The 25,573-nt window shown below is 43.0% G+C and overlaps 1 protein-coding gene across 1 annotated transcript; it reads right to left on the minus strand.

The window, feature by feature from the left end:
• Window positions 1–326: 326 nt before the first annotated feature.
• On the minus strand, window positions 327–20,753 carry LOC140196991 (extracellular calcium-sensing receptor-like). Its single transcript, XM_072256925.1, has 5 exons — window positions 20,496–20,753; window positions 15,220–16,053; window positions 14,254–14,481; window positions 1,892–2,015; window positions 327–1,234 (listed from the first exon to the last, which is right to left on the minus strand). The coding sequence occupies exons 1-5, from the start codon at window positions 20,751–20,753 to the stop codon at window positions 327–329; spliced, it is 2,352 nt and encodes a 783-aa protein (XP_072113026.1).
• Between the last annotated feature and the right edge of the window lie 4,820 nt (window positions 20,754–25,573).

The raw sequence follows: 25,573 nt of genomic DNA on the forward strand, positions 1-25,573 counted from the left end.
TATCAACTCCAAATTCCAGACTAATAAGACGGCACATATTTTGTGCAAACTTAAGAGCAGAAGTTTCGACATGGCAAGTTTGACAGTGCATTCACCATAAATATACTGTAAATTGGACGTCAAGTTAGCTGTTGATCGCATACTAGTGTTAAACATTTCGTGCCCGCTTGGTCTAATCTGAACCATTTGGAGCATACTGTATACAATTTTCAAATGACTGCCTTCCCACTAAATTAAACTGCCGATAGGGCAAAAAGGTTAAAATCGGCATTTAATAATCTCTAATTACACACTGCTGCTACAATTATACAAAGGGCTGCTGCTAGTTAAGGTAAAGTTCCTTTCGCCATCATTTGCTTCTTTGTATTAAACTCCGGTTTCAGTAAGATAATGTAACATTTCGGTGCAAAAATACAGACGAGCAGACCGAAGCTCGATGCCCAAATAGCGAACACTTCTACGGCCACGGTGTATTTTCCCGGAGAGCTCACATAAACTGGAATAAAAGTTATCCAGACAGCGCAGAAGATGAGCATGCTGAAGGTGATATACTTGGCGTCGTTAAAATTGTCCGGGAGTTTCCGGGCAAGGAAAGCAAGCACTAAACACACAACGGACAACAGAGCAATATAGGCTGACACTAAGTAAAATGCTGTCAATGAACCTACGTTACATTCCAAAATAATTATGTCTCTGTAATGGTTCATATTTTTCAGGGCATAGGGAGGTGACACACTGAGCCAGCCAACGCAAACTAATCCTTGTAAAAAGGTAAGGATGAAGACGCCCATGCGTTGCTGCGCCGGTCCGAACCAGTTCATCGTGCTACTTTTGGGTAGAGTTGCTTTAAAGGCAACCACGACAAGGATGGTTTTGCCCAAGATGCAGGAAATGCAGAATACGAACACAACCCCGAAAGTCGTGCGGCGCAACATGCAAGACCAGCCGGACGGCTCGCCAATGAAGGCGAGCAGGCAAACAAAACAAAACAGAAGGCCGAAGAGAAGCAAAAAGCTGAGCTCTGAGTTGTTCGCTTTGACCATGGGTGTTTCTCGATACCGGTAGAAAATCGCAGCAGTAGCCAATGTAAAACACACGCCCACTAGAGCAAGCAACACTGATACCAGCCCCAGAACTTCTCGAAATGAAAGGAACTCAACTTTCTTGAGAACACATTGGGTTTTTGCCTCATTAGACCAATATTCCGAAGGACACTTGATGCAATCCGAGGAATCTGGAAAAATAATCATTTCACAGACAAGTGAAAATCTACACATGCTGCAAATACAAGCAACACGCAGTAAATGCTGGCGGAACTCAGAAGGCCAGCTAGCATCTATGCGAAAAAGCAAAATCGACGTTTCGAGCTGAAACGGTTTGGCAGGACTGGAGAGAAAAAAACAAACTGAGGAGTATATTTGAAAAGTGGGGGTGGGAGTGAGAGAAACACTAGGCGATAGGTGAAACTTGCAGGGGAAAGGATGAAACACTACGCTCGGAATTTGACTGGTAAAAGAGACAGATGGCCATGGACGAAAGGAAAAAAGGAGGGTGGAGTATGTGAGGAGTGCCGAGCGCACGACGGACTGTCAAGGAGGTAACATCAGAGAGGAAAAAAAGTGATGGGAAATTGTGATGGTGGGGTCTAAAGCAATTGGCGTCAAGTTGGAGGCAACCCAAACGGAATGTAAGTTGTTGTTCCTCCACTTTACGTGTAGCATTATCACGACTGTGAAGGAGGTCATGGATGGACATATCATAATGGGAATGGGAAGTTGTATTCAAATTTCGCTTGCTCTAGTGGATAGAGCATAGAAGGTACATATTAAATAATGATTTAATACACAGAACTGCCGCATTGAGAATCATGGTTGTTGATCTCAGCACTTACCAGTGGCGTTGCTGAACTCACCATCGGCGCACTCTGCACAGTCAAAACAACATATTGGCTGCCCTTTCCTGCTTACTTTTCTTGTTCCAGGAAGACAGGTCTCTGAGCAAATTGCTCTTGGGATCTGAGGTTAAGGGAAAGTTACAGATAGTTTCCATTGGATGTGTAAAAACATCCTTAAAGCATGCTGAACAGCTGACAAAAAAACTTTTGAAAGGGAGCCAGAGAAGTTTGAAAATATCAAATATAGGTGAACATTGAAGGAAGGTATAATTGCGCAATATATGCTACAGGACCTTGAAAACTGAGGGGATGGCGTATAGCGGACTGCAAAGCTTGAGCGTATAGACATTAATAAAGAGAATGTGTTCAGTTCTAGTAACCTCACTACAGGAAGAATGTGTATACTATAGAGCGAATTCAGTAGAGTTCACAGGGATGTTCCCTGGATTGGACAGCATCCCTCATGATAGTAGGTTCAGTAAACATGGCCTTTTACATTGGAGTGGTGGAGGATGACAGGTGACCTGATAGAGGTTTATAAGATATGAGGGGCATTGATCGTGTGGATAGTCAGAGGCTTCCCCCCGCCCCAACCCCAGGGCTGAAATGGCGAACACATAGTTTCAAGGTACTTGGAAGTAGACACAAAGGGAATGTTAGAGTTAAGTTTTTAACACAGAGAGCGGTGGGTGCGTGGAATGCTCTGCCAGCGATTGTGACATAGGCGGATACAGTACGATCTTCTAAGGGACTCACAGATAGCATGCAGCTGGAGCTTTGAAAAATAGAAGCCTATGCGTGGTGTAATCTCTAGGCTGTTTCTGGAGTAGGTTACGTGTTTGGAACAACACTGTGGATCGAAGGGCCCCTAATGTCCCTGTTCTATGTTCTAATATGATAGAGAAACATAGAAACACAGAAAACCTACAGCACAATACAGGCCTTTCGGCCCACAAAGCTGTGCCGAATATGTCCTTACCTGAGAAATTACCTTGGGCTCCCCACAGCCCTTTATTATTCTAAGCTCCATACACCTGTCCAGGAGTTTCTTAAAAGCCTCTATCGTATCCGCTTCCACCACTGTCGCCGGCAGCCCGTTCCAGGCACTCACTACTGTCCCTGAGATCTTCTCTGTATCTATTTCCAAGCGTCTTAAACTATGCCCTCTCGTGCTGGCCATTTCAGCCTTGGGGAAAAAAACCTCTGACGTTCGACAGGATCGATGCGTCTCATCATCTTCTACACCTCCACTAGGTCGCATCTGATCCACAGTCGCTGCAAGGAAAAATAGCCGAATTCACCGAACCTAATCTCATAAAGCATACACCCCAATACAGGCAACATCATGATAAATATCCTCTGCACCTTATCTATGGTGTCCATATCCTTCCGATAGTGAAGCTACCAGAACTGAGCACAGTAGTCCAAGTGGGATCTGACCAGGGTCCTATAGCTGCAACATTACCTCTGGGCTCCTAAATTCAATACCACGGTTTTGCATCCTATCGGAGTCCCACTGTAACCTCTGACAGCCGTCCATACTATCCACAACACCTTTAACCTTTGTGTCCATCAGCAAATTTACTAACCTATCCTTCTATTTCCTCATCCAGTTCATTTATAAAAATCAGAAAGAGGAGGAGTCCCAGAACAGATCCCTGAGGCACACCACTGGTGACCGACATCCATGCAGAATATGACCCGTCTCAAACCACTCTTTGCTTTCCGTGAGCAAGCCAGTTCTGGATCCACAAAGAAATTTCCTCGTGAATCCCATGCCTCCTTCCTTTCGCAAAAAGCCTTGAATGGCGTTCCTTATCACATGCCTTGCTGAAATCCATATACACTATATCTACTGCTCTACCATCATCAATCTGATCAGTTACACCCTCAATCAGGCTCGTAAGGCACGACTTTTCTTCCGCAAAGCCATGCTGACCATTCTTAATCATATCATGCCTCTCCAAATTATAATAAATCTTGCCTCTCAGGATCTTCTCCATCAGCTTACCAACCACTGAAGTAAGACTCACTTGTCTATAACTTTCTGGGCTATCTCTACTCCCTTTCTTGAATAATGGAATACACCCGCAACTCTCCAATCCTCTGGAACCTCTCTCGTCCCCATTAATGATGCAAAGATCATCGCCATACGCTCAGCAATCTCGTCCCTCGCTTCCCACATTGGTCTGGGATACATTTCCTCCAGTCTCGGTGACTTATCCAACTTTATGGCTTCCAAAAGCTCCTGTACATCCTCTTTCTTAATCTTCACATGCTCAAGCTTTTCAGTCTGCTGTAAGTCATCCGTACAATCGCCAACATTGGTTTCCGTCGTGAATACTGAAGCAAAGTACTCATTTAACTACCGTTGTTATCTCCACGGGTTTCATACGCACTTTTCCACTTTCGACCTTGATTGGTCCAATTCTCTCACACCTTATCCTCTTGCTCTCAGCATACTTGTAGAATGCCTTGGGATTTTCCTTAATCATGACCGCCAAGGCCTTCTTATGGCCCCTTCTGGCTCTCCTAATTTTTTCTTTAGCTCCTTCCTGCTAGCCTGATAATCTTCTACATTTCTATCATTACATAGCTTTTTGAACCTTTCTTAAGCTCTTATATTCTTCTTGACTAGATTTACAACAGCCTTTGTACACGACGGTTCCTTTATACTATCATCCTTTACCTGTCTCATTGGAACGTATCTTCGCAGAATTGCACGCAAATATCCCCTGAACATTTGTCACATTTCTTCTGTAAGCTTTCCTGAGAACAGGTTTTTCCCATTTATGCTTCCGAGTTCCTGCCTGATAGCCTCATATTTCCACTTACTCCAATTAAACGCTTTTCTAACTTGTCTGTTCCTATCCCTCCCCAAAGCTATGATAAACGAATAAAATTCTGATCACCATATTCAAAATGCTGTCCCACTGTGAGATCTCACAGCTGACCAATACCAGATCAGGAACAGCTTCTCTTCTTGTAGACTAATCTACGTACTATGTGAAGAAACCTTCTGGAACACACCAAACAAGCTTCAACGCATCTAAACCCCTCGCTCTCGGGACATGACAATCAATATTTGGGAAATTTAACTCTCCTACCTCGACAACCCTGTCATTATTACACCTTTTCAGAATCTGTCTCCCTATCTGCTGCTCGATGTCTTTCCCCTTTTCTGCAACCGTGAATCTATCTCTGATTAACAGTGCCACACTCGCACCTCTTTTGCCTCCTTCCATGTTCTTTCTGAAACATCTAAAGCCTGGCACCCGAAGTAACCATTCCTGCCTCTGAGGCAACCAAGTCTCTGTATTAGCCACAATATTATACCTCCAAGTCCTGATCCACGCTGTAATCTCATCTGCTTTGTTCATAATACTCCTTGCATTAAAATAGACGTGTCTCAAACCATCGGTGTGAGCGCGACCCTTCTCTATCACTTGCCTATCCTCCCTCTTGTACTGTCTCTAAGCTTTCTCTATTTGTGTGCTAACCGCCTCTTCCTCCGTCTGTTCGGTTTGTTTCCCACCCCGCAGCAATCCTTTTTTAAATTCTTCCCCGTAGCCTTAGCAAACCTCCCTGCCAGGATATTTATCACCCTGGGATTCAAGTGCAACCCGTCCTTTTTGAACAGGTCACTCCTGCCCCCAAATAGGTCGCAATGATCCAGAAAACTGAAAACGCTGCCCCCTGCTCCAGTCCCTCAGCCACGCATTTATCCTATACTTAACTCTATTCCCATACTTACTGTCGAGTGGCACAAGTTTTAATCCAGAGATGACTACCTCTGTGGTCCTGCTTCTCAACTTCTTTCCTAACTCCCTGTGGACCTCCTTCAGGACCTCTTCCCTTTTCCTGGCTATGTCGTTGGTACTAATATGTACCACGGCCTCTGGCTGTTCTTCTTCCCACTTCAGTATATCTCGGACGCCATCAGCATATCTCGGACGCCATCAGTAACATCCTAGACCCTGGCACCAGTGAGGTAAACTACCATCCGTACTTCTATCTGATGTCCACTGAAATGCCTCTCTGACCCGCTAACGATAGAGTTCCCCATTACTGCTACCACCCTCTTCCTTTCCCTACACTTGTGAGCCACAGGGCCAGACTCCGTGTCAGTTGCACAGCCACTGTTGCTTCCTCCAGGTAGACCGCTGCCCCCAATAGTACTCAGGCAAGATTACTTATTGTCAAAGAGTACAGCCAGTGTAGTGCTCTCTCGCCTATGATTACTGCCCTTCTGCTTCATGAATGTTATCCACTTGTCTCTCTTCTCAGGCCCCGGTGCGGCTACCTGACTATAGCTCTTCTCCATCACTTCCTCACTCTCTCTGACCAGACGAAGGTCATCGAGCTGCATCTCCAGTTCCCTAACATTGCCCCTAAGGAGCTGCAGCTCGACGCACCTGGCGCAGATGTTTCCGCCCGGGAGGCTGGGAGTCTCCTGGACCTCCCACATCTGACACCGATCACAGATCATCTGCCTCACACACATTCTTCCTGTCGGTATTCTACAGATTCAACCTACCTCACCTCGTCCCGTTATCGCCGAAGCCCTGTTGAGCCAAAACCTTCCTACTCTGTCGCCCACTCCTCCAATACCAGGTCTATTGAATCTGTCTTCTTTTAAACTCTTCTCGCTGTTCTCACTAACTGAATTGTGCTTGCGCAGTCGTGCCCCGATAAAACAGCTGAAGAAATAAATCACGTTATATGTATAAAATGTTTAGCCACAAAGGGGAGATTTTGCGAAAACAACTACTTGGCGAGAGTGGAGAAAGAGGGACGCTTTGTCTCACAGCAGAGGGCATGAATTCTGGAGTTCCAAATCATGAATAGTTTGCCCGAAATAAATTAATCTGGAGAATTAACTATCCACAGTTCAAATTATTCGCATGGCACTCAGACCATATAAGAAAAGAAGTCTGTAAACCACGTTTAATTCTATGAGCCTGGGAAGTTGATTGCCAGTACAGGGTGCCGACTGTTGTAACTTGCTGATGGTCAGAATGGAGAAAGGCTATAGGCTCGTACTGCAGAACACGCTTATGGCCATTCCTTTCAACAACCGGTATACTGCTGTTGATTCTGAGGGCGTTCGGATGGCGCGGCACAGGAAAACCAGGTAGCTTCTGACACTGAGCCTTCGATGTGAATGAGTTGAGCGATGTCGTGAAGTAGCGGCTGTAGCGATAGGTCATCGGTGGGTTAAGGGAACAGAGAGGTGGTTTGTGGACAAGCAGATTTCCAGGTGGTATATTGCTTCCCAGATTCCAGGGTCAGGGATATATTCTGAACGAGTCCACAACATTCCGAAGTTCAAGGGGTGACACGTCAGAGGTCGTGGTCTACATCGGTATCAATAATATGTGTAGGAAGCGTACGAGGTACCGCAAACTGAGTTCAGGGAGTAATGGATGGGAGTCCCATGGTTCTTATGTAAGGGTTGCTACCCGATACACGCACAGGCAAGAACAGAAATAGGATGGCTGTACAGTTTAACACGTAGGGAAGGAGTTGTTGCAGGAGGGATGGTTTCATCAGGAGGGATGGTTTCATAATTTTGGATCGTTGGTCTCTTCCAGGGTAGATGGGACTTGAAGAAAACGGACGTGTTGCATTTTAACTTGTTGTGCCTAACATCCTTGCGAGAAGGTTGAATGGTGCTGCATAAGATGGCTATAAATATAGTTGCAGAGTGATGTAAATCAGAACTCTAGTGCAGATTGTAGAGTGGTTATAGGTAACGATGGTGTTCAACCTACGTGTCAAGTGTGCAATGGAATTCTTTACCATGGTGAGGGTAATGTTCTGCCTTGTATATATTTATTTGAAACGTGTATTGTAGGAAAGGTCCATGCTTTGTGCATGGATCTGCCCGTGGAACTATGCATTGCGGCCATTTGTATAGTAGCTCAATGCTCCAGGTTTACATTGATTTAGACATGATTATAGGAGGAGGGATGGCATTACTAGTCATGCAAACTTTCAGGGAAGTGCCCAGATAGGACCTACTACAGAACCCGTTTACTGAAGCTATATGGGTGAAAATGAGGAATAAGGGGATGAGCACATTAATGAGATATTATAGACCACCTAACAGCCTAAGGGATTTAGCATAGAAATTTTGTAGAGAAATCACAGACTGTTGTAAGAAACATGAGGTTGTGATAGTTGGTGATTTCAGCTTTCCACATATTGAATGAGACACTCATACTGACAAAAAAAGCTGACTGGGACAAACAGGATAATTTCCTTCATCAGCATACAGTGGTCCCAGCTGCAATGAGTATGAATCTAGATCTTCTATTAGGGAATGAGAGTGGATATGCGACCGATGTCTGTGCAGGTGAACACTGTATCTAGTTTCAAAATAATTATGTAGTAAGGTAAGTCTGGTCCGTGGTTTGAGATTCTAATTTGGAGAAAGCTCTGTGTCAATGAGATTGAAACGATCTGGCAAGTGTGGATTACGAGAGGTGTTTTTTTTTTTCCCGACAAAAGTGTTCTCAGTAAGTGGGAGGCCTTCAAAAGTGAAACTTTGAGCGTACAGTGTGTGCATGTTCCAATCAGAATAGAAGGGTCATTTAACTTTGGTCCTGGTGAGATATTGAGGCCAGGTTAAGAAACGAAAATGGCGCAGAGCTGGTACAGGCCTAAAAGCAAATTGGGAAAGAAAATAAGAAAATAAGTCCACAAAACCGTAAGACGTAGGAGCAGATTTAGACCATCGAGTCTTCTCCGTCATTCCAACACGGTTGTTCCAGGATTCCGTTCAAACGCGTACACCTGCCTCCCCCTGCATATCGTCTGATCCTACGACAATTAACTTCCGCCTTAAATATATTCACTGACTTGGCCTCCAATGCAGAATGTAGCAGAGCATTCCACAGATTCACTACACTCTGGCTGAAAAAAAGAAATAATATTGCCTTTCCGCTGTTCTAAAAGGTCACCGCTCAATTTTGAGGTTGTGCATACCCGCACGACAGAAAACGTCTTTTCCACTTCTACTCCATCTATTCTTCTCAACATTAGGCAGGTTTCAATGAGATCACTCTGCATTTCTCTCAAATACCGCGTGTATACGCCCAAGGCTGGCAAACGCCCCTCATATATTAAACCCTTCATGCCTGGAATAATCGTCATTCATCTCCTCTGGACACTCTCCAATGACTATACATCATTTCTGAGATATGGGTACCAAAACTGTTGACAATGCTCCAAGAGGGAACTGACATGTATCTTATAAAGACTCAGCATTATCTCCTTTTTGATGTCTTTTTTCCCGATTTTATTTTGAATATTAGGAGTCTTGCACGAGGGCTCCTGATCTTTGAAACTTCACCCCATTCGGATACTCGTCCGCACAATGATTCCTTTTATCAAAATGCATAGTCATGCACTTCCCAACGCTATATTCCGTCTGACAATTTTTTCCTATCTATTTACAATTTGCTCAAGTCATCCTGTAACCTCATTGCTTCCTCAGCACTACTAACCCCTTCCATCTTTCTTTGTATCATCCGCAATCTTTGTCACAAAGCCATCAAGTCCGTTACTCCAAATCCTTGACAAGCAATGTGAAAAATTGCGGTCCCAGTGCTGATCCCTGGGGAACATCACTAGTAACTGACAGCAAAACAGAAAGGGCTCCTTTTATTCCTAATCACTGACCCCTGCCTCCACTCCGCTATCGATATCAGTACCTTTTCTGATCGGATTTAAACTTGTTAAGCAGCCTCATGTGTGGCACCTTCTCAAATGCCTTGTGAAAACCCAAGTAAATTTATTCCACTGGCTCTCCTTTTTCCACCATGCTCGATACTTCCTTGAAGAAATCTAACAGATTTGAAGGCCAAAATTCCCTTACAGAAACCATGCTGACTTTCACTTGTTTTATCAGTAGTCTCCAAGTACCTCGAAACCTCATCCTTAATAACAGACTCCAACATTTTACCAACCACAGAATTTAGGCTAACGGTGCTGTCGTTTGGCTACCTCTCTCCACTGAAGAGTGGAGTGATATTTGAAATTATTTGGTTCTCCAGGTCCATGCCTGAATCAAATATTTCTTGAAAGATTATGACTAACGCATCCGTTAACTCCTCAGCAAACTCTCTCAGAACTCCGTTAGGTAGTGCATCTGGCCTAGGTGACTAATTCACCTTTAGATCTTTGCGTTTCCCTTGCACTTTTTCTTTTGTATAGAAATGATACTCATTCCGGCTCCCTGACACTCGCTGGCATATGGCACACTGCTAACGTTTTCCACAGTGAAGACAGATGGAAGGTACTAATTTCTTTGTCCCCTATTACTACCTCAGCAGCATCATTTTTCAGTGGTCCAACATCGCCCCTCCCCCCTCCGTTTTACTCTTTAAATAACTGATAAAAGCTTTTGGTATCCCGCTTTATGTTATTGGCTGTTTTGCCTTCATATTTCATCTTTGCCACTTTATTGCTTTTCTAGTTGTTTTTTGTGGATTCAAACAACCTCTCACTCAGTGTTGCTACCATATATACGCTTTAATTGGCTTTCATGCCGTCTTTAACTTCCGGTGTCAGCCACGGCTGCCTCCCTCTGCCATTTGAGAACGTCTTCCTCTGTGGGGCATATCTATCCTGCGCCGTGTGATCTATTACCAGAAACTTCAGCCATCTCTGCTATGCCGTCATCCCCACCAGTATCTTCCTCCAATCTATCTGGGCAAGCTCCTCTCTCATGCCTCTGTAATTCCTCTTATTCCATTGCGACTCTGATACATATGACATCCGCTTCTCCTTTTCAAGTTTCCGTATGAATTCAAACATATCATGATCACTGCCTCCTAACGTTTCCTTTACGTTTATCTCCCTAATAAGATTTGCGTTATTACATAGCACCCAGTATAATATAGCTTCCCCGAATAGCCTCAAGCACAAACTGCTCTAAAAAGCCATCTAATAGGCATTTAACACATTCTCTCCGTTGCAATTGGACTCCAACCTGATTTTGCCAATCCCCTTGCATATTGAATTCACCATTTCAATGGTGTCATTACCCTTATTACACATCAGTTTCAGCTCCCTTTGAAATCTCAGCTCCACATTTTGGCTACTATGTGGGGGCCTATATATGATTCCCAATTTTTTTTTACATTTTCAATTTCTTAACTCCACCCACAAAGATTCAACATCCTCTGATCCGATGACATCTCATTCTAAAGATGAAATACAATCTCCGAACTATGGCCTTCTTATAACCACGACTCATGATGCCCCGTCCATGATACTTTCCAATCTGTAAATGCGCCAAAAGTCTGTCCACTTCATCCCAAATGCTGCGCTTATTTAAATACAGCACCTTCAGTACTACATTCTTCGTCCTTTTGAATTTTGCCCCTGTGGAACAAGTTAACTCTTTGCTCTGTCTGCATTTGTACCCAATCAGTGGATTGTCCGTCATTACATTCATGTCACATCCTGCTGGCTAATCCAGAGCACTATAATACGGGTTCCAATCCAACTAGCATATTATTTTAATCCAAGAGCTCCAGTAAATCTCCCCGCAAGAATATTGGCGCTCTTTTGTTTCAAGGGCAACTCGTCCCTTTTGTTCAGGTCCCACCTGCCCCGGAAAGAGATTACAATTAAATCTGAATCCAGAATTAAATCCAGAAATCTGAATCTCTGCTTGCTGCTCCAATTCTTCAAGCACACGTTGATCTGCAACTTCATTCTATTTCTATCCTCACTGTGGCGTGGTACAGGATGCAATCCCGAGAATTTCTCCCTTGAGGTCCTGTTTCGCAGCTTCCTTCCTAACTCCCTGTATTCGTTCTCCAGGATCTCATCAATATTTCCAGCTATGTCTTGTTACCAATATGTACTACAAATTCTGATTGCTCAAGCTGCCTTTTCAGGATATTCTGGACGCGTCCGGAAATATTGTGGATACAATCTACTATCCGTGCTTCCATTTCACGTCCGTATAGTCGTCCATCTCTCACCCTGAACATTGAGTCCCCTATTACGGCTGCCATCCACTTCATTTCCCTACACTTCTGAGATACAGAACCAGACTCAGTGCCAAAGGCTCGGCCACTATTTCTTCCCTAGGTATATCGTCCCCCGCCAACAGTAGTCAAAATGGAAAAAATGATTGTTTCGGGAGACCGCCACAGGTGTGCCTTCCATTTTCCGATGTTCTCCCTTCCCTGTCCTGAAAATCACCCTTTTATCTGACGCCTGTAGCCTTGGCCTGACCATCTCCCTGTAGCCTGTCTACCGCTGCTTCACTTTCCATAATTAGCTGAAGGTCATCGAGGTGTAGTTCCAGTTCCCTAACATTGTTTTTGACGAGCTTCACCTCAATTCACCTAGCGCAGATGTGGCAGATCGGTGCGGCTGGGAGTGTCCTGGACATCACATAATACCCAGAACAGAACGCTTCTGTTGTATCTGAACAGTACTCCAATCAACTCTTTAGGCAAGTTTCCATGTCAGTCCCTGTGAAAGGCTTTGCAAAGGTCCAGAAGATAGCAATCACTGTCTTGCCGTACACGAATAGTATATGACATACAAGAGTGCAATTAATAAGGATGTCAAGAGGGCTAAAAACTGGTTGCACTAGACAAGGTGATGGAGAATCCCAAGGGCTTCTACAGATATATTAAGAGAGAAAGGGGCAATGATCGTCTTTTGGGAGACATGCATGGTAATCTAATATGGAGCTAAACGAGATGGGGGAGATTAAATGGCGACAAGGTGGTAGTATATGATTGCCTAACTGCCTCTAGGTCTGTAAATGGTGGCATGATGCATGGGTCGACGGTGGATCCGTTGTTGCTTGTCATCCGATAGGACAATCTGGATGATAATTTTGTAAACTGGATCAGTAACTTTGCCGATGACACAGAGATGCGGGTGCAATGGACAGCGAGCAAGACCGTTAAAGCTTGCAACCTCATCCGGGCAGCCTGGAAGTATGAGCTGAGAAATGGCAGATGTAATTTCCTACTGAGAATTGGGAGTTGTTGCACTTTGAGAAGGCAAACCCGGAAAGCAATTATGCAGTGAGTGGTAGGGCACTGCGGAATGCGGTAAGACAGAAGGATCTAAGCATACAGTTTCAAAATTCATTAACAGTGGCCTTATAGGTAGATAGGCTGATAAAGAGAAGTTCTGAAATGTTGGTCCGAATAAATCAATATACTGACTACAGGATTTCCGATGTTATGTTGAAGCCGTGCAAGACGTGTTGGATATTTAATTTAGAGTACTATGTACAGTTGTTGTAAACTACCTATAGGAAATGTATCAATAAGATTTAAAACGTGCAGAGAAAATTCACAAGGATGTTGCCAGGACTTGAAGACCTAAGTTACAGGAAAGGATAAGCTAAATTAGTGCTTTATTCACTCGAGCATAAATGAATGAGGGGAGCTTATATAGAGTGGACTAAATCATGAGTACAGACAGGATAAATACAAACAAATTTTTTCAACAGAGTTTTGGTGAGACTATAACTGGAGGTCATGGGTTTAAAGGGAAAGATGAAATATTTAGGTGGACCATGAGACGGGTGGTGAGATCGTGAAACGAGCTGCCAACGGAAGTGTGGACGTGTTTAATTTCAACTTTAAGTGAATTTTACATAGTTATTCAAGGCTATTGTGCGGGTACAGCTCGATGGGACTAGGATGAGCAATAGCTCTGCATGGGCTAGATGGGCAGAAAGGCCTGTAGTGTTCTTTGAATCGTCAAAGCCAGTCTGGCATTGTAACGCTGTTCTCAAGATTAGTAGATATTATTGGGCGAAGAGAAATGGAAAACATAGTCATACAAGATCGCAGCGTGTAGAAATAACCCACTCGGCCCTTCCAGCCTGTCGTAACATTCAATCTGATCATATCCGAATTATGCTGTCTTCAACTTCCTTTTTCTGACAAATCCCCGTTATCTTCAATTCCTTTCGAATATCCATCTGAATTTAATACATAACCTATCATTTACCACCCTCTTGCAGAGAATCCCGGAGATTCACCAACATTTTGGAGGCTTAGTAACTACGTACCACAGTTTAAATGATGAGCGTCTTACCTCGTGAGTGTTTCCCCTTGTTCGATCGGCCCTAACTGCTCAATCAATCTCAAATCTACCCTGAGGACCTATATCATTGAAAAATATCATCGCTGGTTTTCTAAACTTTTGAGCAAACAGACTAAACTCTGGAGACTGCACTTTAATATGAATACATTAAGCTAGAGCATGATTAGCAATATGTTTCTATATTATCACCCATATCCAAGGTATGCAACCATTTTTCATTTCGCCAACGGGAGTAGATGGTAAAAGAAAGACCATACCTTATTTCGCTTCGTGTTCCACCTGATTTTCTCGACATTCAAAACGAGCTCGTGCCCTAACGGTGCCGAGCCGTCATAATATCCGACGTATACAATGTCAACGCTCCCCTTGAAATTCGCTTGTAAGTTCACGAATTCGTATCGTGGAACGGGGTCTCCATTTTCATCAAAGTACGTTGGTTCTCCTGTCTTTGCTGTGAAAGTCACCTTGCGGAGGTAATGCAGTAACTGGGGGAGGGGGTTTTGGAGAAAAAAGCAATGGAGACTATTCCTTAATCTGGGTGTGGATTCAGCCTACGTAAGTGCAGACATACACATTTGCGATAAACGTAAATTATTGATTTATGCTGCATGATAAGCACCGCATAAAGAAGAGAAATATATTTAAGACTGCCAAGGGAAGGTTGAAGCTACTTTAGAAATATTATAGGGGATTCCCCAGATATTACCACCAAATAAGATACTGTGGTTTTAGATCCGAGGGAGGTCCTCAAACCCGTTCTCTAAGCTTGCATACCATTGCAGTACCACGAGAGTGGAACCCTGTTCGATGTACAGTTAGGTGCTGACCTCTCACACTACCTAATAAAGAGTAATAAAGTCCCCAGGGAGCTACTATAGAGAAAGCAGGAGAGTTCTACCAGTGATCTTGCAAATATTCATGCTTGAATCATTACCCTCCGTAAATGAACTCAGCGTGCATCGCAGTTATTGGAAGAAATTGTTATCCTGTACATTAGATACTGCATTCCCCACTGTTTAAGATATTGACGTACTAAACATTTGAAACCATTTTCTGAGAATAAGTGTTTGACCATCACAAAGGGAACCTATTGCTGAACTATAGAAGATAGTGGTTGCATACCCGAAAACGAAAATGGAACACGATATATGATTCAGAATATTCTCATGACTGATGGCCTTCAAAATGGGGTTCTTGCTTTATAAAGAGAATTGCATGCCTACCTGCCATGGCTCGAAATTTGCAATATGCGCGCATGTATGATTCCTAAAAGGTCCGTCGCCCTCTACACAGGTTAACAGATTGTGAAGTGCATGAGCGATGGAGTAGACAGCTGTATACACGTGGTATGAACTCCCGTCCGTTATTGCCGAAAGGTACGCATTTTCCATCCCTTCCATCCGTTCCTTCCCTGTACATTGCCTAGTTTGACCCGGAGACTTCCCCAGTTTTGCCCCGTTGTCTGTGGCAAAAGAGCAGGAAAACACAGTTTCCCAAAATTCCCTCACCAAATTATTGCCAGGAAACTTAGAAGGATGGACGTTATGGAGAAAATCTCTGAGATCATCTATCTCTGTCCTTCGGGTGGTTGGACCGATTGTGCCTCCGAGATAAATTACTCTTTCTTCAGGGAGGAGAAGATCTGCTGTTACCCATGCTTCACTTCCAATCCATTGTATACCGGTAACATTTTGACGCACAATTTCATTCAATAAAATTCGCATATCACCAATGTGAACAAAGGCCACTACTACTTTAGTGGACGCCTGCTTAATCACCTGGACAATTTTTGTGATTTTCTCTGGAGGGTCTGTCCTGTAAAATGACTCAGAGTAGGCAATACAAGCACCAAACTTTTCCACATGTTCCACAAATCCTTGCATTCCAAAATTACCGTATTCGGTGTTACTCCTAATTGTTCCAATCCAATTCCAGCCAAAAGTTCTCACAAGCTCAGCGAGGATTTTGGACTGGTACTGATCGCTGGGAATAGTTCGAAAAAACGTGGGATATTCACTTTTATCACTGAGGCAGGAGCAGGTGGCGTAGTAACTAACCTGTTGAGATGAAGGTAAATTAGTTTTGAAATTTGAATATACAACATTAAAAAATAGAGCGTTACTTGCATAATTTACAACGTTGCATAAACTGCTTACTGATTACTCTGTTTATAAAGCTAAGGTCAGCCACATCAGGTTCACTGCTGTCAATTTTGGTCACTCGATTATCTGAACGATGCAGTGGCTTTCGACAAACTGCAGGCGAGGATTACAAAGTTACTGTCTGCATCAGACGACCTGTGCTATAAGGAGAGTTTGGTCAAACTTCACTTCACCAAAGTGAAACTTCATTTGATCGGGTGGATTAGGGGATAAATGATAGAAATATGTAAGATTATTGAGAGTCACAGGTAGGATGGAATGTCGGTGTTTCTATTTTTTTTTATCTCCAGCAGTTCTTATATCACATACAGGCATTTGAGATGAGAGCTAGGAAATATCAAAGGAGGTATACACCACTTTTTTTCTTTCACAGTGTTCCATGTCTGGACTGTGCTGCCTGTTGTGGTGAAGGAGGTAAATAGGAGAAAGACATTTGAGAACTTCTCAGATGGGTACTTAACTGTGCATAGAAAGGAAGAAGATGCATATTCTGCGGACAAAAAGGACTAGTTCAACTGATTATTTAAATAATACTTTAATTATACTAGCTCAACACATCAACCAATTGGAAGACTCCTGGGTTGTATTGTTCTATGTTTAGTCTTCTATGTTCTATTACAGCAAAATGTAACAGAGTATATGTTAACATGTGTACAGTGAATGGAGCATAACCACTTTTTGTATATTTCAAAGAGTATAAAATCTCACGATATAAAGTAAACTTTTTGTTGTTATTTTATCCAAGTTAAGGCATCACTGTTGAAGACCATATGACCATAAGACAAAGGAGCAGAAGTAGGCTATTCGGCCCATCGAATCCGCTCCGCCATTTTATCACGAGCTGATCCATTTTCTCCTATTTAGTCCCACTCCCCTGCCTTCTCACCATAACCTTTGATGCCCTGGCTACTCAGATACCTATCAATCTCTGCCTTAAATACACCCAATGACTTGGCCTCCACAGCTGCCCGTGGCAACAAATTCTATAGATTCACCACCCTCTGACTAAAAAAATTTCTTCGCATTTCTGTTCTGAAAGGGCGTCCTTCAATCCTTAAGTCATGCCCTCTCGTACTAGACTCCCCCATCATGGGAAACAACTTTGCCACATCCACTCTTTCCATGCCTTTTAACATTCGAAATGTTTCTATGAGGTCTCCCCTCATTCTTCTAAACTCCAAGGAATACAGTCCAAGAGCGGACAAACGTTCCTCATATGTTAACTCTCTCATTCCCAGAATCATTCTAGTGCATCTTCTCTGTACCCTCTCCAACGTCAGCACATCCTTTCTTAAATAAGGAGACCAAAACTGCCCACAGTACTCCAAGTAAGGCCTCACCAGCGCCTTATAGAGCCTCAACATCACATTCCTGCTCCTATACTCTATTCCTCTAGAAATGAATGCCAACATTGCATTCGCCTTCTTCACTACTGACTCAACCTGGAAGTTAACTTTAAGGGTATCCTGTACGAGGACTCCCAAGTCCCGTTGCATCTCAGAACTTTGAATTCTTTCCCCATTTAAATAATAGTCTGCCCGTTTATTTTTTCTGCCAAAGTGCATAACCATACACTTTCCAGCATTGTACTTCATTTGCCACTTCTCTGCCCATTCTTCCAATCTATCCAAGTCTCTCTGCAGACTCTCCGTTTCCTCAGCACTACCGGCCCCTCCACCTATCTTCGTATCGTCAGCAAACTTAGCCACAAAGCCATCTATTCCATAATCTAAATCGTTAAAAGAAGCGGCCCCAACACTGATCCTTGCGGAACACCACTAGTAACCGGCAGCCAGCCAGAATAGGATCCCTTTATTCCCACTCTCTGTTTCCTGCCAATCAGCCAACGCTCTATCCACGTATGTAACTTTCCCGTAATTCCATGGGCTCTTATCTTGTTAAGTAGCCTCATGTGTGGCACCTTGTCAAAGACCTTCTGAAAATCCAAATATACAACATCCACTGCATCTCCCTTGTCTAGCCTACTGGTAATTTCCTCAAAAATTATAATAGGTTTGTCAGGCAGGATTTTCCTTTAAGGAATCCATGCGGAGTTCTGCCTATCTTGTCATATGCCTGCAGGTACTCTATAACCTCGTCTTTGACAATCGACTCCAACAACTTCCCAACCACGGATGTCAAGCTAACAGGTCTAAAAATAACTTCCGTTTTGCTTCCTTGCCCCCTTCTTAAATAACGGAGTGACATTTGCAATCTTCCAGTCCTCCGGAACCATGCCAGAATCTATCGACTTTTGAAGGATCATCGCTAATGCCTCCACAATCTCCACAGCTACATCCTTCAGAACACGAGGGTGCATTCCATCTGGTCCAGGAGATTTATCTACCTTTAGCCTATTCAGCTTCCTGAGTACTTTCTCTGTCGTAATTGTGACTGCGCACACTTCTCTTCCCTGCCACCCTTGAGTGTCCGGTATACTGCTGTCTTCCTCAGTGAAGACTGATGCAAAATACTTGTTCAGTTCCTCTGCCATCTCCTCATCTCCCATTAAAATTTCTCCAGCATCATTTTCTATCGGTCCTATATCTACTCTCACCTGTCTTTTACTCTTTATATACTTGAAAAAGCTTTTAGTATCCTCTTCGATATTATTTGCTAGCTTCCTTTCATAGTTAATCTTTTCTCTCTTAATGACCTTCTTGGTTTCCTTTTGTAAGGTTTTAAAAACTTCCCAATCCTCTCTCTTCCCACTAATTTTTGCTTCCTTGTATGCCCTCTATTTTGCTTTAACTTTGGCTTTGACTTCCCTTGTCAACCACGGTTGCATCCTTTTTCCACTCGAAAATTTCTTCTTTTTTGGAATATACCTGTCTTGTACATTCCGCATTTCTCGCATAAACTCCAGCCACTGCTGCTCTGCTGTCTTTCCCGCCAGTGTCTCTTTCCAGTCAACTTTAGCCAGTTCCTCACTCATGCCACTGTAATTTCCTTTACTCCACTGAAATACCGACACATCAGATTTCGGCTTCTCTTTTTCTAATTTCACAGTGAACTCAATCATGTTATGATCACTGCCTCCTAAGGGTTCCTTCACCTCAATCTCTCCAATCACCTCCGGTTCATTACACAATGCCCAATCCAGTACAGCCGATCCCCTAGTAGGCTCAACAACAAGCATTTCTAAAAAGCCATCTCGCAGACATTCTACAAATTCTCTCTCTTGAGATCCAGTGCTGACCTGATTTTCCCAATCTAGTCGCATGTTAAAATCCCCCACAATTATCATAACACTGCCCTTCTGACAAGCCTTTTCTATTTCCAGTTGTACTTTGTAGTCCACATCCCTGCAACTGTTTGGAGGCCTATAAATAACTGCCATCAGGGTCCTTTTAGCCCTGCTATTTCTTAGCTCAACCCATAAAGATTCTGCACCTTCCGATCCTATATCACCTCTTTCTAATGATTTAACATCATTTCATACCAATAAAGCCACGCCTCCCCCTCTGCCTACCTTCCTATCCTTCCGATACACCGTGTATCCTTGGACGTTCAGCTCCCAGAGACATGTATCCTTTAGCCAGGTCTCAGTGATGGCCACAGTATCATACCTGCCAATCTGTAGCTGTGCAACAAGATCATCCACCTTATTCTTTATGCTGCGTGCATTTAAGTACAACACCTTAAGACCAGTATTTGATACTTTTTGCTTTGATTTCACTGCAACTTTATTGCACTGCAACTCATCCCAATGGCTACAAATTTGCCCCATCACCTGCCTGTCTTTCCTGACATCTTTACTGCTCACTATCTTAGATTTATTTCTGTTTTTCCCTTCCTCCGCTCTATCATTCGGGTTCCCATCCCCCTGCCAAATTAGTTTAAACCCTCCCTAACAGCTCTATTAAACTTTCCCGCCAGAATACTGGTTCCCTTCGGGTTCAGGTGTAACCTGTCCTTTTTGAACAGGTCATACTTCCCCCAGAAGAGATCCCAATTATCCAAGAATCTGAAGCCCTGCCCCCTACACCAATCTCTCAGCCACGCATTCATCTGCCTGATCCGACTACTCTTGCCCTCGCTAGCACGTGGCACAGGTAGCAATCCCGAGATTATTACCCTGGAGGTCCTGCTTCTCAGCTTCCTTCCTAACTCCTGGAAATCTCTCTTCAGGACCTCCTCCTTCGTCCTATCTATGTCATTGGTACCAACATGTACCAAGACAACTGGCTGCTCACCTTCCCCCTTTAGAATATTCAGGACCCGATCAGAGACATCCCGTACCCTGGCACCTGAGATGGGATCTTATGTATGTATTGGTGCTAATAAGGAGACGGTACCATGATAGTAAAAATGCAATCGAATAGTTGAGACGTTACCAGCGGTATCCCGAAGGAACCGATTGTCCTGGCGGTTACGATGGAATTTGTAGATAGTTCGCAACCTACAATGGAGGCGACGTTGGAGGAACCTCGACATTGAGGGTATTCAATCGATTCGTCTTCTCCGTTGATCAAAGCGAGCGCTGCTTTCGAGGCGATCGCGGGGGACGAGCAGTCATCATGGATCTGATACCCGAGTGTGATCCCCGGAAGTAGATTCTCATTTTGGTTTATTTCTTCAATGGCAAAGATCATCGTTTGCGCCAATCGGAAATTTGCTAGCCAAAAACTGTGGGGTAATTGCAAGAGGAGGTGATAAATATCTTCAGATTACCAATTCAATCAGGAAATTACATTAGAGAATTTTGAATTTGAAATTTTAAAAATTTAACAATTTTCTTTCTATCGATACAGGGTGTCAGAGCACTGACCTCGAATTCGGATGCACACAATTTCACCAGCTCAATAGACATAATTCGTTCCATTTTACAATAAACAGGGTTCAAGAGACGACTCGAATGGAACCGTATTCCTTGAAGTTTGTGCCCGACCTCGACGTGAATAACAAGGTCAAAGCAACACAGAAAAAATAGTGAAGTAACTCAACATATCAGACTGTATCTACGGAAAGAAAGTCAACGTTTGTCGTTTTCGGTCGAGACCCTTCGTCAGTGTTGGATAGGAAAGGGGCATACTTCACATGGTCATTGAGCCGGAAAACAGCAGCCTTTCCAGTTCTGATGAAAGGCCCCCCCCCCCTCGCCCCGAAACACCGGCCGAATATTCTCTTCCTCCCGTCGGCCTTGAGTTCCTCACCAATAATTTGTGTGGGCCGTTCAAGATTTCCAGCAGCTGCAGAGACCCTTTTCCTTTATAGCAAGAACGCAGTGCGCTCAGGTGATGAGAATTTCTGCAGCCGCTCTGCATTAGTCAGTTTACTCATGAGAATAATCGAAAAGTTTTGTGAGATGTTGTGCTCAGATAACTCTGATTAGAAATATTACGGGCACAAACTAGAGGAATTTTAAGTGTTAGTGGACAGAATCTTATTAGAAATGCCAAACAAAGGTGCTGGAAATCTTTACTCACGCACACAAAACGCAAGAGGAACTCACTAAATAGTCTACATTTCCGGCTGAGTTCCCACATCAAGACTCATCATGATATACGTGTCTTCAAGTGATTTTCATCATTATCTCTGAACTGTATTCAAATTGGGTGATATCAATTAAATTTAAAGACACATGGAACATAGAAAAAATTAGCATAGGTCATAGAAAAGTTGTGCTGAAGTAATTGCCCTGCTTATTCAATGCCAAACTAAACGAATCGCTTCTGCTTACACAATATCCCTCTCCCTCCATTTATTATACATTCACCGAAGTACTATTGAAATCGATCATCATGACATTAGAAAACAGCAGTACACTGCCCCAACTCTGGTAATCAAAGGCCAGCATATAAAGCGTGTTGGAGAATACAAGTACCTCAGCGGAACTACAGATAGCAAAATCACCTTTAAGATCAATGGTGGGATGATATTCTTCAAGTGCCAACAACAGCTGTTTTTCCTTCGGAAGATGCGGAAACATCAGGTGCAGCCATCATTTTTCCAGACATTTTATAAATGATCCATGGAATCAGCATTATCCTCGTCATCACGGCACGGCTTGCCGCAATAAGCGCTATCAACCTCACTCAGTAGAATAGTCAGAATAAGTAGGAAAATCATTGGCCAGGAATAAGAATCACTCATGAGAGAAGGGCAATAAAGACGGTTCAACAAATAGTACGGGACATTACTCATGCACTTCACACATAACACACACTCTCATGCTATTTGGACGCCGCTACAGATCCCTGCCATCAGCAGAGGAAGAGCCTTATCCATGTTGTACCTGCGTACATTCACCGCCTGAACACCCAGTTCTCAATATAAAATATGCATAGAAGCTGTGGCAGTAAAAAGAGTCAGTTTTAATACGGGTACTTACATTTTAAATACATTCTTTCATTTTTAGTATTTACTTTATACTGAGAGCATTTTCGTTGTGTTTCACTATGTATAGTGTGATGTTTTAGATCTTAAGTTCTGTGACGTTGTCCTTACAACTGCACAAACGAAGCAGCTACTTATTTTTAAAACATGAACAGGAACTATATGGGTCCAATAAAAGGTCTCCATTGTGTGCAGTTTTGGTCCCCTAATCTGAGAAAAGATATCCTTGCCATAGAGGGAGTACAAAGAAGGTTCACCCGATTGATTCCTGGGATGGCAGGACTTTCATATGATGAAAGACTGGATCGACTACGCTTATATTCGTTGGAATTTAGAAGATTGAGGGGGGATCCTATTGAAACATATAAAATCCTAAAGGGATTGGACAGGCTAGATGCAGGAAGATTGCTCCCGATGTTGGGGAAGTCCAGGACGAGGGGTCACAGTTTGACGATAAAGGGAAGCCTTTTAGGACCGAGATTAGGGAAAACTTCTTCACACAGAGAGTGGTGAATCTGTAGAATTCTCTGCCACAGGAAACAGTTGAGGCCAGTTCATTGGCTATATTTAAAAGGGAGTTAGATATGGCCCTCGTGGCTAAAGTGATCAGGGGGTATGGGGGGAAGGCTAGTACAGGGTTCTGAGTTGGATGATCAGCCATGATCATACTGAATGGCGGTGCCGGCTCGATGGGCCGAATGGTCTACTCCTGCACCTATTTTCTATGTTTCTATGTTTCTATGTTTTCCAGATATTCTGCCTGACCCGCTGAGTTCCTGCAGCAGTCCTGTGGGGACGTCCTTTATTCTGTTGTCAAAAGTCAGTTCCATTGTGATTGCTTAGCTCAGAATCTGCAGCTGCATTTCCCATTGGATGGATGCCTGATTTCCAGTTTCAAATATCCTGGGTTTTAAAATTGCATGTGAAAGAGACTTTCTCTCTTCTTCCTTTGTTTAAGACATGACCATTGGGAAGGTATGCTCTGTGCTCATTTTTAACTAAGTATGTTTGTTTAATGTACTGATGTCTGTTGAGAATTCAGATTTCTAGTGTCTGTAACTTGGGGAACATGAATATTTGGCGTACTTTTTGCCGTGTAATTTTGGTGTAATTTTTGCCTGAGAGTGTATTCTGTATCACTTGCCAGACTCACGAACCGGATTATATCTCTCTCAAAGGATGAATAACATCTCACAAATAAGAAAACCGAGCATCACAGTGGACAATCCCTTTCCAGTGGATTGAATGTACTGTATAATGCCTTGAATTAGACACATCACTGAATGTTCCATTCCATTTCACTACAGAACTCCCAGACTGGCGCTGTGGGATCTAATTTACCACCCTCCCCAGCGATAGTGCACAATCAGCTGGGAAAAAAAGAGAATATTTAATGTGTTTTTTCCAGAATTTCTGATATGGAGAAAATAACAAGACTAATATTTAATTAAAACCTCTGTTTTCGTGCCACAGTGTGTGTGTGTGTGTGCGTGTGTGTGTGTGTATTTGTACAAAGGACTGTTTATGACCGATAATTCTATATTTCATGTTGATGCAACAAGCTTAGTTATCTTTATACCATGCTATATCAGCAGAGATATAAGCCATGAATAGAATTAGGTAAAAAAAAATTAGGCGATCATTAGCTCTGAAATTGAAAGTACTTTTGAATGGATAAAAGCAACGTGCTCCTAGAGAGATTAAGAATTGCCAAACTATAAGAGGTAAACTCACCTTTTGCACAGAGCGGGTTTTGGTGTAAAGTTAAATGAATGGATGTCATGAATCAGATCCAAATGCATGGTGAATATTCCGCCGAGGATGATATCTCCATCTTTGGACAAATCAGGCAAATCAACTTTTGCTCGCCGTTTACAGAGGATTCCATGCGTTTCTGGTAAAGCGGTGAGGAACAGCAAAAGCAGAAACGGAGACATCACTCTCTCGTAGAGACTTGTTACAATCATAGGGAAGAACACTTATGTTGTCTCATTGGAGACATGAAGATGTATCAGAGCTGTTTGAAGCTGCTATAGCTATTATAATGTATCAAGTCTCTGATGATGACATGATACTCGAGGGGTTCATGTATTGATGGAGGTACATTTGCCTCACAGCTGGGGAATTTCACAGGAATAATAATTACATCTAATAATTGTCGGTTAATCTGTACTCCCAGCAGAGTGTAAACATTTTCCGAAGTAATAACAAGGAACCTCTAGTGTATAAAGGTTTTGTACAACTACACCTGATATGTAATTCAGTCTGCAGGTACTCGGTCCCCTGATAAATAACTGAAATAAATTCTAAGTTGCATAACAACTGCAGAAAACAACTAAACTTGCATATTTCATCAATGAAAGACTGAAGTGGAAGTTAAGGTCTGTTTGTCATAGTCAGTCTCTGTAACAGAATCCAGGAAACAACCAAGCCAGATTCCAGAATCTGTTGTCTCTTTCATTACCAACATAATGCAGATATCCTGAATTTACACAAAACAAGCATTTGCAAATTCTTGAATATAACAGATGATTAGTCGTGTGAAGGAAATACAGAGTGAACCTAGCGCTGAGCAAGAATGCTATTCTACAGGCAGCAACAACTTCACGAATGTTCTCAACACTAGTACCCTCTATGTCTGCGTCCTCAGCTTCCTACTCTGCTCGTAGAATCATAGAATACTACAGCACAGAAACATGCGCTTCGGCCTATTGAGTTCATGCTGAGCAATTAATATGCCTAATGCATCGATCTCATATATTTTTAACAAAGTATCCCAACCTTTGTACTCAAAATATTGATTTATGAATGCCAATATACTGAATGCTTTCTTGACGGCACTGCCTTCCCGTGACGTCACTTTCAGAAATATGGATTTGTACACCCTGATCCTGCTGTTCTACTGCATTCCTCAATGGTCAACCACTCATTGTCTAAGACGTACCTGGTTAGTGCTCCTAAATTGCAAAACACCTCTCATTTTTTTCTGCATTGAATATCATTACCATATCATCATCGAAAGACGCTGGCGTGGAGGGCTATGAACGACATTAAGGAAATCTGGAAGTCGAACCTG

The sequence above is a fragment of the Mobula birostris genome, chromosome 4 (assembly GCF_030028105.1).
Source record: "Mobula birostris isolate sMobBir1 chromosome 4, sMobBir1.hap1, whole genome shotgun sequence".
Taxonomy (NCBI): Eukaryota; Metazoa; Chordata; class Chondrichthyes; order Myliobatiformes; family Myliobatidae; genus Mobula; species Mobula birostris.

Coding starts and splice junctions, on each gene's coding strand:
- LOC140196991 (XM_072256925.1), bottom strand. CDS start 20,753: ATGATCTTTGCCATTGAAGAAATAAACCAAAATGAGAATCTACTTCCG. Junction 14,482..15,219: donor CAAATTTCGAGCCATGGCAG/GTAGGCATGCAA, acceptor CCCCTCCCCCAG/TTACTGCATTACCTCCGCAA. Junction 1,235..1,891: donor TGAGTTCAGCAACGCCACTG/GTAAGTGCTGAG, acceptor TTATTTTTCCAG/ATTCCTCGGATTGCATCAAG.